Source organism: Orycteropus afer, unplaced genomic scaffold, assembly GCF_000298275.1.
Source record: "Orycteropus afer afer isolate SDZICR_OR568_19922 unplaced genomic scaffold, OryAfe1.0 scaffold00471, whole genome shotgun sequence".
NCBI lineage: Eukaryota > Metazoa > Chordata > Mammalia > Tubulidentata > Orycteropodidae > Orycteropus > Orycteropus afer.
The window spans coordinates 2,072,665-2,087,184 of NW_006922058.1; the positions used below are offsets into that span (position 1 = coordinate 2,072,665).

Sequence of the window (14,520 nt, forward strand, 5' to 3'; positions counted from 1 at the left end):
GGGGCGCCGGGCCCGCGCTCACGAGCCTGCTCCGCCGCAGAAGTGCCTGCGTCTGGACCCGGACGCGCCTGTGTGGGCCTCCAAGCAACGGGTCCTGTGCACCCTCAATCACAGCCTGCAGGACGCGCTCAACTACGGACTCTTCCAGCCGCCCTCCCAGGGCCGTGCCGGCAAGTTCCTGGACGAGGAGCGGCTCCTGAGGGAGTACCCGCCCAACCTGGACACGCCCCTGCCCTACCTGGAGGTGAGGGGGGCGCGGCTGCAGGGCCCGGAGCGAGGCTGGGGACCCGGGGGCGGGCGCACGAAGGTCACTGCGGTGAGGACCATGCACTGGAGACATTGGGCTGGGAGCCGGAGGGCTGTGTGTGCGTGAGCAGTGAGTGAGCTGTGAGAGTCGTGTAAGGCGTGTGAGCAGTGTGTATGGTGTGAGTAGTGTAAGTGGTGTGAGCAGCGTGTGCCTGTGAGCAGTGTTAGTGGTCTGAGCAGTGTGAGCTGTGTGTGTGAGCAGTTTAAGTGTGTGTGCATGCAAGCCATGTGTGAGTAGTGTGTGCCTGTGAACAGTGTAAATGGTGTGTGCGTGTGAGTCGTGTGTGAGTAGGGTGTGTGTGTGAACAGTGCTAGTGGTCTGAGCAGTGTAACTGGTGTGTGCATGTGAGCTGTGTGTGAGTAGGGTGTGCCTGTGAGCAGTGTTAACGGTATAAGGAGCATGTGAGCTGTGGTGTGAGTAGTGTGTGTGGTGTGAGCAGTATACATGGTGCAAGCCATGTATGTGGTTGAAGCAGCATGTGTGGTGTGAGCTTCATGTGAGCTGTGTGTGAGCCATATGTGAGCAGTGTGTGCCTGTGAGCACTGTGTGAGCCATATGTGAGCAGTGTGTGCCTGTGAGCAGTGTTAGTGGTGTGAGGAGCATGTGGGCTGTGGTGTGAGCAGTGTGTGTGAGCAATGTGTGCTTGTGAGCAGTGTGTGTGGTATGAGCAGTGTGTGAGCCATATGTGAGCAGTGTGTGGCCATATATGAGAAGTGTGTGCCTGTGAGCAGCAGTGCTAGTGGCGTGAGGAGCACGTGGGCTGTGGTGTGAGCAGTGTGTGCCTGTGCAGTGTGTGGTATGAGCAGTGTGTGAGCCATATGTGAGCAGTGTGTGCCTGTGAGCAGTGTTAGTGGTGTGAGGAGCATGTGGGCTGTGGTGTGAGCAGTGTGTGTGGTATGAGCAGTGTGTGAGCAGTGTGCATGGTGTGAGCCAGGTATGTGGTTTAAGCAGTGTGTGTGGTGTGAGCTTCATGTGGGCTATGAGCAGCGTGTGTGGTGTGAGCCATGTGTGAACTGTGTGCATGAGCAGTGTGTGTGGTATGAGCTGTGTTGTGAGCCCCATGTGTAGTGTGAGCTGTGTGTGCGTGAGTAGTTAGTGTGGCTCTGTCTCCAGTGGGGTGTGAACAGTGTGGGTTCCAGGAGGGTTGTGTGGTGTGAGCACGCTTTCTGCGTGTACCCCAAGTCTTCTGAAGGCAGACCCTCCTTGACTTGCTCATCTTCACAAAGGTGTGTGGACCCCTGCCAGGTAGGCACATAGAAGGGAGTCCCACAGTCCTGACATTCGGGTCCTTGGAGTTTGGGATGTTGGCGAGCACAGTGGGGGCTGAAAGCATGTGGGCTCTACGCTTGAAGTTGCCTGGCCTCCACAGTGGCACAGGAGGCAGTCTCCTCCACGCAAGGGAGGGGATGTCCAAGGTGGACCTGGAATAAGGTTTTGGGAGAGTAGGATTTTCAAGGGGACCTTAGAGATGAGGCAGGAAGGGTCTGCCAGGTGCAGGACAGCAAGCCAAGAATCTTCTATCCCCTGCTGTGCCTGAGCGTGGTGGCCACCAAGGCAGGGTGTGCGTGTCACATGTTGTATGCTGTCAGGGCACTGATGATGTGTGTGGTGGGGCTACTGCGGGGTTCTGTGCACAGGGCGGGAGATGTGCTCGGGCCTGTGGTGTGCAGAGTTTGTGGGGCACTGGCGAGTGGTGCAGGGTGAGGGCTGGAGCCTCAAGGGCTGCTCTGTGTCCCCACTCAGCTGGCTGCCACCTTCTCTCCTTTCTTTCTACCTGAGCAGTTCCGGTATAAGCGACGTGTTTACGCCCAGAACCTCATCGATGACAAGCAGTTTGCAAAGCTTCACACGAAGGTAAAGAGCCAATCAGCAGGAGGGGGCCCCAGATGCCACCCTGTCCCTGCTGCTGCCTCCATGGGGCCAGTGAGCCCCCACTCACTGCCTTTTACCAGCTCCCTTCTGGAGGTGCCTCCTCACTCCAGCATCCCCACCCCAGCCGGGTGCACACACAGCTCACACTGCCACCCCAGCCGGGTGCACACACAGCTCACACTGCACATGGGGCTCACACCACAGCTCTCCAGCTCCAGCTTGGTCTGTTTCTCTGGTGCTCAGGGGCTCAGGGGCTTGCCTGGGGGTAGCTGGAGAGCCCGGTGGTGGGGGTGAGGGTGGACCCCTCAGGTGGGCGCTGTGGCTTAGGATGATAGGAATGGGCTGGCATTGGGGATGGAGTGCTCAGGGCCCTGGTGAGAACCTGGATGGGAGACTGGTTGACAAGCTCAGGTGGAAGATGGACCTGGTGATGGATCTTCCTGTTAATTCTCTATGGGAGGTACTGTCACTGCCCCACTTGCAGAGGGGGAAACTGAGTCACAGAGAAGGGAAGTGCTTGCTCACAGCTGTACAGCCAGTGGGGCTGGGTTGTTGTGACTGTGCTCTGGGACTTGGGGCTTAACGTTTGTGCTTTTCCCAAGTCACGCTGGTGGGAGTCTGTACTGCTGGGTATCCCCTGGGTAGGGCTGACCCAAATGCCTGTGCTCTTGGCACGCACTTCTCTGCCCTTCTGAATGTAGGAGGGGGTTGAGGGATGAGCTGATTCCTGCCTGGGTGACTTTGGACTCTGCTGGGTGGGGCAGGTTGGGGTGCCGTGTCAGGAGAGGGCTCTGGGGGCAGTGGTGAGGTTGAGTGGGACACACTTGGGGGTACAGCCAGGGCATCCTTGCTGGGCCCAGGCTGGCAGTGGGTGGGTTTGGGGATCAGGTTACAGGGAGGGCGTGGCATTGTGTGGACTGAGTTGAACTGGGCTCAGGGTGACGTGGGTATAGGTGGAAGCCCTGACTGAGGGTGACACAGGTGGATGGCAGGCTCAAATGACAGTGGCCCGAGACTGGCCACAGGCAGGTGGGCATGGCAGGCCAGTGGGCAAGGGCGTGGCTGACAGGCAGGTGTGTGCTCTAGGCAAACCTGAAGAAGTTCATGGACTACATCCAGCTCCACAACACAGACAAGGTGGCTCGCTTGCTGGACAAGGGGCTGGACCCCAACTTCCACGACCCTGATTCAGGAGGTAAGGAGTCAAGCATTAAGGTGAGAGCAGGCAGGACTTTCGGCCGCAGGCCTCGGAGGGGCGGGTGTAACCTTGATCGCCCTCTGTCCCCTGCCCTGGACCCAGAATGCCCCCTGAGCCTTGCTGCCCAGCTGGACAATGCCACAGACCTACTGAAGGTGCTGAAGAATGGTGGCGCCCACCTGGACTTCCGCACCCGAGAAGGGCTGACGGCTGTGCACTGTGCCGCCCGGCAGCGGAATGCGGCTGCCCTGACGGTTAGCAGGGCCCCCCTTCCTCGTGGGCACGTGGGTGGGGGGACAGTGGGGCCATGTGAATGCTGAGGCTCCTTGCCCCCAGACCCTGCTGGACCTGGGGGCATCTCCCGACTACAAGGACAGCCGCGGCCTGACGCCCCTGTACCACAGTGCCCTGGGGGGCGGGGATGCCCTCTGCTGTGAGCTGCTCCTCCATGACCACGCCCAGCTGGGGGCCACTGATGAGAACGGCTGGCAGGAGATCCACCAGGTGGGCCTGAAGCTGCAGGCGGGGGGCTCTGTTAGGGGAGGGTCCTGGCCTGTGCAATATCTCTTCTTCCTCCAGGCCTGCCGCTTTGGCCACGTCCAACACCTGGAGCACCTGCTGTTCTATGGAGCTGACATGGGGGCTCAGAATGCCTCAGGGAATACGGCCCTGCACATCTGTGCCCTCTACAACCAGGTAGGCCTGTGTGTGAGCACCCACAGCGCCCTCTGCAGCCAGCACAGCTGTGTGTGCTGCACATGCTTCCTACATATCAGGGAGGTGTGGCTGCATGTATGTGCAGGTGTGTATGCAGGATCCTTTGTGTACGTGCACAGTGAAGCATGAATATGTGTACGTGTATGTGTGTCTCATTCTGTGTGTTTGTGTACACTGAGATGTGACTGTGCACATGCATGTGCATGTGTGCTGCATCCATGCATGTGTACACTGAGACATGACTGCATACATGCACGTGCATGTGTGCTGCATCCTCTGTGTGTACAGTGAGGTGTGAGTGCATATAAATATGTGTCTCATTCTCCATGTATGTGTACACTGAAGTGTGATTGTGCACATGTATGTGTGTCTCATTCTTCACGAATGTGTACACTGAGACGTCACTGCATCCTCCGTGTTGTATAGTGACGTATGAGTGCCTGTACGTGTATGTCTCATTCTCCATGTACATGTACACTGAGGCGTGAGTGTGCACATGCACGTGTGTGCATGCTACATTCTCCATTTGTGTGCAGTGAACTGTATGTGTATGTTTGTCTCATTCTTCATGAATGTGTACAGTGAGGCATGACTGTGCACGTGCATGTGCGTGTGTGCTGCATCCATGCATGTTTAAAGTGAGGTGCGAGTGCATGTATGTGTATGTGTGTCTCATTCTTCATGTATGTGTACACCGAGGCATGACGATGCACATGCACTTGTATGTGTGCTGTATCCTCTGTGCAGGGAGGCGTGTGTGTATGGGTGTCTCATTCTTCATGAATGTGTACAGTGAGGCATGACTGTGTTCACACATGTGTGTGTGCTTCATCCTCTGCAGTGAGGCATGTGTATATGTGTGTCTCATTTTTCATGGATGTGTACACGGAGGCGTGACTGTGAACATGCACATGTGTGTGCTGCATCACCCATGTGTGTATAGTGAGGCGTGAGTGCACATACATGTATGTGTGTCTCATTCTTTATGTACATGTACACTGAATCATGACTGTGCACATGCATGTGTGTGCTATATTCTTCATGTGTGTGCAGTGACACGTGTATATGTGGGTCTTACTCTTCATGAACATGTACAGTGAGGCATGACTACACATTCACGTGTGTGTACCGCGTCCTCTATGTGCAGTGAGGCGTGTGTGTGTATGTGTGTGTCATTTTCCAGGAATGTGTACAGTGAGGTGTGACTCTGTATACGCATGTGCGTGTGTGCTGCATCCTCTGCGCAGGGATGCGTGTGTGTGTATATGTGTCTCATTCTTCATGAATATGTACAGTGAGGCGTGACTTTGCACATGCATATGTGTGTACTTCATCCTTCACATGTGTGCAGTGAGGTGTATGTGTATATATGTCTCATTCTTCATGAATGTGTACACTGAGGTGTGTCTGGGCACATGCATGTGCGTGTGTATTGCATCCTCTGTGTGTATATAGTAAGGCGTGTGTGTATGTGTGTCTCATTCTTTATGAATATGTATAGTGAGGCATGACTGCACATGCACATATGTGTGTGCTACATTCTCTGTGTGTGTAGTGAGACTGTGTATATGTGTCCCATTTTTCGTGAATGTGTACAGTGAGGCATGACTGAAGATGCATGTGCATGTATGCTGCATCCTCCATGTGTGTGCAGCGAGACATGTGTATGTCTCATTCATGTACGTGTACACTGAGGCTTGACTGCACATGCACATACGTGTGTGCTGCATCCTCCATGTGTGTACAGTGAGGCATGTGTGTATGTGTGTCTCATTCTTCATGGATGTGTACAGTGAGGTGTGACTACATGTATGTGTATGTGCGTGTGAGCTGCATCATCTATGTCCATGTACAGTGAGATGACTGTATGTACAGTGAGATGTAAGCATACGTACATGTGCAAATGTATGACACCTGTTATGTACTTGTAAAACGAGGCATGATTTTGTACGTGTACAGTGAGGTGTGGTAGTGTCTATACATGCATGAGTGTGGATTCCTTATCCATCTTAAATGGGTACAGTGAGGTGTGACTGGATGTATGTAAGTGTGCATGTGTGCCTCATTCTCCATGTGTGTGTACAGTGAGGGATTGTGCACATCTAGGCATCTGTTTGTAGCATTGAACTTCTTTATGCATGTAATTTGGGTATGTGCATAGAGGTGAGCCAGTAAGGTGAGGCATTTATTTGTCCGCCACACTGGAGACCTCTGCTGCTGACATTGTCTGTGTGTGTGCTCTGTGCCCTGTGGTGTGTTGTGGCTGTACTGTAGCCTTGTAGACCTGTACATGCACACTGTTTCCCTGGGCACACACCTGTGCCACATGTGTATACCTGTGTTCTGAAGAACCTGGGTGAACTCTACATGTCTGAACCAGGTGGGGCTCTGTGTGTGCACCCGGGCCTGCTTGTCCATGTCATCTGTGTACTCTCGTGCCCCAACATGGGGTGTGATGAGTGTGTGTGCACCTGCCTCCAGACTTGATTCCTGGCACTGTGGGTGTGCACACGGGGGTAGCATCCCACCCTGAAGCCATTTCTCTGGACCACACTGTCCTGACCAGTGTTCCTTCTCTTGCCACCCAGGAGAGCTGTGCCCGTGTCCTTCTCTTTCGTGGTGCCAACAAGGATGTTCGCAATTACAACAGCCAGACAGCTTTCCAGGTACTGGTGGTCTGGGCTTCAGGAGGCTGAGCCTGGCATGTGTACCCATCTGTCTGTCTGTGTCTGCATGACTTGCTCTCTCTGGACGTTGGCTCTCACCTGGGAAGCGCTCAGGGGGGCCCCTTTCCCAGATTGCACTGGGTGGGGTGCAGGACGGAGGCCAGAGGGGTGTGTAAGGAGGAGTCCCAGAGATAGTTTCCCCACCCCTTCCTGGGAGAGAGAAGAGCCAGAAGGTATGGAGGAGGTGATGAGGATGAGGTGTCAGCCAGACCCCAGAGGTAGCTGGGCGTAGAGGCTATGCTGGGGTGCTGTGAGCTGCCATGGGCATGGTCCCGAGCCCCTTGTCCTTGAGGCTGGGGCCTGGAGTTTGCTGAGTGAGGCCACATCATGGGCCCTTTGGGTGTGGGATGGGTTGGGACTCTGTTCTCGGTGGTGAGAAACCTGTGGTGGTCTCTGAGGTCTCAAAGGACCAGTCTCACAAGAGGACACGTGAGGGGCTTCGAGGCTGCGGTGGTGTCTGTGTTGGGTGTCTCCTAGGTGGTGGCTGAGGGGACGTGTAAGCAGGCATGGGCGTGTCGGAAAGTGGCCACTGGCAGGAGTGTGGGGCTGCAGTGGTGTGTCTGCTGAGCTGGGACAGGCTGAGTGCCCTGGAGGGTGTAGGGGCGAGTTCCATGCCCCAGCTCAGTCCTAAAAGGCCTGTGTCCCAGGAAGCCCCTCAGTCCGGGAAAACCAGGACAGTGTAGGGGAGTTAGATGGGGCTTGTGTAGCCAGGAGGAGCTGGGGTTTGAAGGGTGCGCCCTGGGTCCCAACTGAGGAAGGCCCCTGGAGAAACCTGCGAAGGTTCAGGGATGGGTGGCGGGAACCAACCCCCACTTGGTGACCTGTGGCCCAAATCTGGAAAAATCAGCTCCTGTCCCCTTTGCACCCCAAGAGGCAGGTCTGTCTTGGGGGCCCAGACTCTGGCCCATGTCCTCCTCACACCCCCTCAGCGCTTTGCCCCGACTGACAGGCCTCAGGGGTCTCTGGACAGCCCAGTCCCCTGTCCAGCCCAGAGTGGCACACAGTAGGCACCCAGCTGGTGCTTGTGGACTGAGTGGTTGCCTCACCGTTGGTGTGACACACCATGCCCTTCTCCCTACCCCACCCCGCTCTGCCCCCAGGTGTGACATGTTCATACCCTTCTTCACCCTGCTCTGCCCCCAGGTTGCCATCATCGCTGGGAACTTCGAGCTTGCTGAGGTCATTAAGACCCACAAAGACTCCGACGTTGGTGAGTCCTCCTGTGACCACTGAGCGTGCTCCCGCTTCTCTCTGCGGGTCAATGGCCCCGCAGGGTGTGGATGGTGAGGGATGGAATGTGTGCAGGTGGACAGAAGTTTAGGGTCAGGGCCAGTGGGTCCCGTCAGGGGACTGGCTGGGGACACAGCTGTGGTTCTCGGCCACTGGCTCTTGTGTGAGCTCCGTGAAAGGCAGAGGGACGTGAGCACAGCGGGGAGTGGGTCAGGCCTGGACTGGCCCAGCCTGCCTCTGGGTGCAGGGTCCCCTAGGCCCCCAGGGTGTGGGGGCTGAGGAAGAAGAGCAGGGTGGGGCAGGGCGGTTTCCCAGGTGCCTCGTCCCTTGTGTGGCAAGGCTGGGCTGGATGTGTCTGATCACACAGGGGACTCCCTTCCTGGTCCTCTGTGTCCTGGGCACAGGGCCATGATTTTTGTGGCTCTCTCTGGAACACACTTTTCACCTTCCCCTCCTGCCACAAGCACTCACTTGTGTGGGTGGCATGGGGTCCACTTTTTGAAGTTAAATGTGACAGTGGGCAGCAGAGGGTAGGGTTAGGGTCCTGTGTGGTTCACGTGAGGTTAGGGTTAGGGTTGAATTTTGGCCTATTGTTAAAGTAAAGGTCAAGTTCCCTGAACAGACCCCTCCCCTGATGAGGCAGGTACATGATGTCTGAGCCCTCCATCTGCCCAGGGTGCGGACAGACCCCAGGGCGGACCCTGTCCACTCAGCAACTCTTGCTGATGGGGCCTTGTGGGCTTCATATGCAGGTTCTGGCTTAGACAGACTGTGGCGAGGTTTGGGGCTGGTCTGGGCTGCAGCAAGCCCGGCAGGGCCCTGGTTGAGGCTCACCGGGCCCTCCTGGGCGTGTACATGCCCAGCCTGGGACAGCCGCTTAGCTCTGTGTCTGTTTAGCTGAAGTAAAACATGATCTTTTTGTTTACTTGCATCCCCTTCCTGCTTGACCTCCTGGGGGTCAGGGCTATTGGGTTGTGGCCAAGGGAAGGGCTGGGCAGCTGGCCTCGTTAGACCTGGCCCCAGAGGCCCAGTGATCTTGTCTTGTTTGTAGACAAAGGCACACTGCCCAGCCTCAGCCCTTCAGGGCACTGGCCTGAGACAGGCAGGCAGTCCTGGGGTCATAGCCGCTGGCCCACTTGGTCCTGATCCCTAGTCAGTCAGTCAGGGGTTGCTTATATGTCAAATGAGATGCATTGCTATGGACGTTTGCAGGATCTCTCTGTAGCCCTACTATCTGTATCGCTCAGTGACCCTGAGGGCTGGTTTGCAAAGGGGAAACAAGTATAGTAAGGGTCCATGGCAGAGGGGGGTTCGGGAGTCATGCAGGGTCACAAGGCACTGTGCACTGCACAACCCTGTCCCTGGGGGTCAGCACTCGGGGGGAGTGGGGGAGGCTCTGCTCCTCCGCCTGCTTCCTTTCCGGGGGGCATGCCTGGGGGTCATGTGGGCTGGGACTCTGGGTCACCCTACAGAAGACAGGCCCTGTCCTGCTCTCCATGGCTGCCTCACTGCCTGGGCACACGCCCTCCTCGGGGACTGCCCCGTGCACTTTTGATGAGAGCCTGGAGTGTTATTCACTGTGATGTACGTTGGGTTGCCTGGATCTTGTTAATGTGACAGGTGGGCGGGTCCAGTGCCCCACCAGCTCCCAGGAGAGCCAGACTGTGGTCCCGGGACTACATTGAGTAACTGGAGTCTGGGACAGGTTGAAAACCATGGCTTGCAGTCCACCCAGCCCCTGCAGCATGTGTCTTTTGTATAATTTTTTGTGGTAAAATACAAATAACCAAACATTTGCCGTTTTAACCATTTTTACAGTTGATTAAAGGACCCTTCAGTGGCATTATCACCATTCATCATGTTGCCCAAACATCACCACTGTCTGTTCCCAAACAGACATTTCTGTCCCCCCTTCAGCAGTCACTTCCCACTCCCCTCCCCACAGGCCCTGGTACCCTCTAATCTCCTGTCTGTGTCTCTAGGTTTCTAGACTAGATGTTTCATGTCAGGGGAGCATACGATGTTTGTCCTTCGTGTCTGTTTTGTTTCCATCAGCATCATGTTTTCGAGGTTCACTCACATCATAGGATGTATCAACTTCATTTCTCTCGTGGCTGAACCGTACCACATAATACATATGTACCACATTTTGTTGATCTGTCCATCTGTCTATGGATGGATGCTTGAGTGGTTTCCATCTTTTTGGCTACTGTGAAGGATGCAGTAGTGAGCTTGGTGTACAGGTGTCTGTCTGAGTCCCTCCCTTCAGGTCTTTTGGGTAGAATCCTAGGAGCAGAATTGTTGGGTCATCGTAATTCTGTATTTAACTTTGTGAGGAACTGCCCAACTGTTTTCACAGCAGCTGCAGCATTTCACATTCCCACTGGCAGTGAGGGTTCCTTTACCCACATCCTCGCCAACACCTGCTATTTCCTGTTTTTCTTCTGATCGTAGCCATCCTGGCGGGTGTGAAGTGGTATCTTGTGGTTTGATTCTGCTTTCCCTGATGACTAGTGATGCTGAGTATCTTTGCATGTACTGATTGGCCAGTCATGTTTCTTGTTTGGAGAAATGTCCATTTTTCATTGGGCTGTCTTTGAGGTGTTGGAGTTCTTTGTATTCTGTGGATAATAAGCCCTAGACAGTTATATGGCTACCAGATGTTCTATGCATTCTGTAGCTTGTCTCTTCGGTTTCTTGATAAAGTCATTTCATGCACAAAAATTTTAAATTTTGAGGAAGTCTACTTTTCCCTCTTACTGCTCATGCTTTTGGTGTTGCTTCTAAAAACTCATCAAAAACAAGGTTCTGAAGGTTCACCCCTGTTTTCTTCCAAGAATTGTATGGCTTAGTGCATGTATTTAGCTTGCTGGTCCCTTGTGAATTAATTTCTGTACATGGTGTGAGGTTGGGGTCCAGCTTCATTCCCTTGCATGTGGGGATCCAGTTGTCCCAGCACTGTTTGTGGCGGAGGCTGTTCTTGCTGCATGGAGTGGATTTGGCACCTTGTGGAAAGTCAGTTGGCCGTAGATGGGAGGGTTGATATCCAGATCCTCAATTCTGCTCTGCTTCATGTGTCTGTCTTTTTAGCAGCACTAGCCTGTTTTGATTACTGTACCTTTATTATTTTTAAGTTGGGAAGTGTGAGTCCTCTTAACTTGTTCTTTTTCACAGTGGTTATGGGTGGTCACAGCCTCTTGCAGTTCCCTGTGAAACTGGGGATCCATTTTTCCATTTCTGCAAAGAATGCTGTTGGCATTTTGAGTAGGATCGCACTGTGTGTATGTACCGCTTGGGTAGTGTGAGCTCGTAACAGTGTGGAGTCTTCCATCCATGAAGACTGGATGCCCTTCCGCTTAGTTGGGTCATCTTTGGTTTCTCTCAGCAGTGTGTTATAGTTTCCAGTGTACGAGTTTTTCACCCTCCTGGTTAAGTTTATTCCTAGGTGTTTGTTCTTTTAGGTTCAGCTGTAAATGGAATTGTTTTCTGAGTTTCTCCTGCAGGTTGGTCGTTGCTGTCATATACAAACTGTGAGATTTTGGCTATTGGTCTTGTACTGTGCACCTCGCTAGACTCATGAGCTCTGGTTGCTTTCTCATGGACTCCTGGCATTTTCTCCTAGAGGGTTGTGTTGCCTATGAATCCAGAAAGTTTTACTTCGGCCAGTACATGCTTTTTAAATAAAGTTCTGTTGGGCCTCAGCTGACGCATGCACTCCTGCACTGTCCATGGCCACTTTCACGCTGCAGGGGCAGAGTTGCGTGTGCAGTGCGACCTATTGGCCTGCAAAGCCTGACACTTACTGTCTGGCTCCTGACTGAGAAGTTTGCTGACTTCTGGTCCTGATGTCTTTTGTGGTTGGCCTGACGGTGGTCACCACAGATGGTCCTGCACAATGGAAGTCTAGTGGGGACAGTCACAGGTGGCCTGGTCTGGAACGGCCATCTTGAGAGCAGATCTGAAGGTCCTCAAGGCCTCAGTGGCCTGAGGACACAGAGCTTCAGGAGGTGCAGGCTCCTGCCGTGGGAGTGAGAGTCACCCGCAGGCAGATCAAGAGTGACTGGGATGTGGCCCCTCGGCAGCCCCTCCTGCTGTATGTTGACCAGCTCTCCTGGGGTCTTGGGACACAGGATCTTTAGTGTTGAAACCAGGACAAGTTGGTGACTCTTTGGCTGCCTAGCGTCTCATCCATTCTCCCTCCCTCAGTGCCATTCAGGGAAACCCCCAGCTATGCGAAGCGGCGGCGGCTGGCTGGCCCCAGTGGCCTGGCATCCCCACGACCTCTGCAGCGCTCGGCCAGCGACATCAACCTGAAGGGAGACAGGCAGCCGGCAGCCTCTCCTGGGCCCTCGTTGCGGAGCCTTCCTCACCAGCTGCTGCTGCAGCGGCTGCAGGAGGAGAAAGATCGGGACCGGGCTGCAGAGCAGAAGGACGTCGGGGGCCATGCGGCATCTAGGGGCGGCCAGAGCACCATCAGGTAGGGGTCGGGCAGCCTTGGGGGGGGGTCGGCAGGCAGATCCTGAGCTCGGCCCAGAGGATCCTGATGGGGCTCGAAGTGGGGTCCTGGACCTCCAGGCAGGCCTCAATGGATGGAGGAGTTTAGAAAGTGGGGTCCCGGGGATCGGGGACAGCTTATCCCACCTGTGATCTCAGGTTGGAGGGGGACTTCTCTGGTGAAGGTCTTGGGCCTGTGGCCGAAGAGGGTCACTACAGTGTTAGGCATGAGGGAGAGAGCTAGGTGAGACTGTCCCAGACAGCTCCAGGTCCAGGCAGGTACTGAGGATGACAGCTGGATGAGGAGAGCTGTCTCTCCATGAAGGCTTGGCACCTTCACCAGCCCAAGTGGGGAGTCTCAGACTGCACCCTCACTAGCCCTGCTCCCCAAGTGGGGACTCTCAGACTATACCCGCAAGGCCAGGACTCCCACAGTGCTCTGGCATCTGCTTTCTTTCCTCCACTCAGCCTGGGTCTAGGGGACCCCAGAACTTGGAACAGGACTCCATGGGTGAAGGCCTCTGGCCTCTGTGGGCTGGGCCTGCAGGGGCACCATCTCTGTGATGGGCCATCAGGCCAGGCTCATTCTTGTGTCTACTGGTTCTGTGACCTTGGACAAGTTGCTTGGCCCCCGTGTGCCTTGATGCCTACTAGGAAGATAGGGCACCTGTGCAGGTACAGGCTCTCCTCAGGACTACCTGTGCCACCTTGGCCTGGCTCCTGCTCCTTAAGGGATCTCTCTCCACCTTGGGAGCTTCCTGTCATCACAGGGCAGGAACCCCCTTCCCTGCTTCCTGCAGTTCCCCGAGCTTGGCATGTAGAAGGGGGTCAGAAGGTGCTGTTAAATGAATGGGTTCCATAGACCACAGGTGGTTCCCAGACTGACAGCCAGCTTTGACAGTTATTATTCTATGCTGGGCTGAGCAATGTGGATTCTTTCCTACTGGGATGTATGGGGTGGAACTGGGCTGGTGCTGTTTTGCAGATGAGAACCCTGGGCCCAGGAGGGGTAGTGACTTACCCGGAGTCACAGAGCCAGTAGGCACTCTGCCAGGCCCAGGTAGACCTGTCTCACTCCCACACTCCAGACCTGAGTGGAGTGTTCAGCAAAGCCTTCTGCCCTCTGCCCTCATCCCTGCTCACCTGGCCCTGCTGCTGTCTGTGTCTCTGCCCCACTAGGGACCATTCCCTGCCTGACTCCAAGGCAGTCTGTCCCCCTAATCTTCTGACCTCCTCATGCTTTTGCATAGACCCTGGGGTTTCCTAAGGGTGCAACAGTCCAAGGACAGGCTCTGGATTTTTCTGTCTCTCATGGTGTTGTACGTGCTGTGTCCACATTCCTTTCAGCAGGCCCAGGCTCACCTGCTCTGTGGGGACAGCCAGATTCTCATTTTCACAGCATGTGCTGGGTGCCTGTGTGTGCCCCACCTTGGTGGAGAGTGGTAGGATCTGGCTGCATCGCAGGTCTTAGGAGGGAGGACGGAGGCAGCTGGGTCCTAAGGGCTAAAGTGATGAGGTGGGCAGTGGTCTAGGTAGGGGAGCCGCCCTGGTGGGTAGCTGAGGGTTTGCAGCCCTCAGGAGGGCTGAGGAGGAGGAAGAGGGCCTGCAGGGAGATGTCTTTTGGTCAAAGCAGGAAGGCCACCAGGAGGTGGCATGTGAGTCTGGAGGTACTTGTGGGTGCCCTCCGGCGCCCCCTGTTGGCAGAGCCTGTCAGGAGCAGCAGCATCACAGCCAGAGGACGGGTTAATAAGGGCCCTAGGAGCCAGGTTTAGAGACGCTCAGGTGTTGGGAAGGGAAGGTTCCCAGCCAGGTAACTGGAGCGCAGGCATGTGGACCTGGCCCAGGTGCTAGGGAGCCAGTGCAGGCTATTGAGCAGGGAGAAGCTGGAGGGCCTCGGCCTCCGGCTGGGTGCCAGGAGGATGGAGTGGGCAGCCAAGGTGGTGAGCACAGAGCGGGCATGTTCCAGCGCGTCCGGG

At 55.2% G+C, this 14,520-nt stretch overlaps 1 protein-coding gene across 1 annotated transcript in view; it reads left to right on the forward strand.

The window, feature by feature from the left end:
• The window catches only part of SHANK3 (SH3 and multiple ankyrin repeat domains 3), an 83,508-nt gene that overhangs the window by 36,759 nt on the left and 32,229 nt on the right, over nucleotides 1–14,520 (forward strand). Inside the window, exons 2-11 of the mRNA XM_042782803.1 lie at nucleotides 41–244; nucleotides 2,090–2,161; nucleotides 3,266–3,374; nucleotides 3,480–3,631; nucleotides 3,714–3,881; nucleotides 3,957–4,073; nucleotides 6,683–6,760; nucleotides 7,964–8,030; nucleotides 12,257–12,527; nucleotides 14,421–14,484. Of these exons, the coding sequence (XP_042638737.1) occupies nucleotides 41–244; nucleotides 2,090–2,161; nucleotides 3,266–3,374; nucleotides 3,480–3,631; nucleotides 3,714–3,881; nucleotides 3,957–4,073; nucleotides 6,683–6,760; nucleotides 7,964–8,030; nucleotides 12,257–12,527; nucleotides 14,421–14,484 (1,302 nt within the window). The remainder of the gene's footprint in view (nucleotides 1–40; nucleotides 245–2,089; nucleotides 2,162–3,265; nucleotides 3,375–3,479; nucleotides 3,632–3,713; nucleotides 3,882–3,956; nucleotides 4,074–6,682; nucleotides 6,761–7,963; nucleotides 8,031–12,256; nucleotides 12,528–14,420; nucleotides 14,485–14,520) is intronic.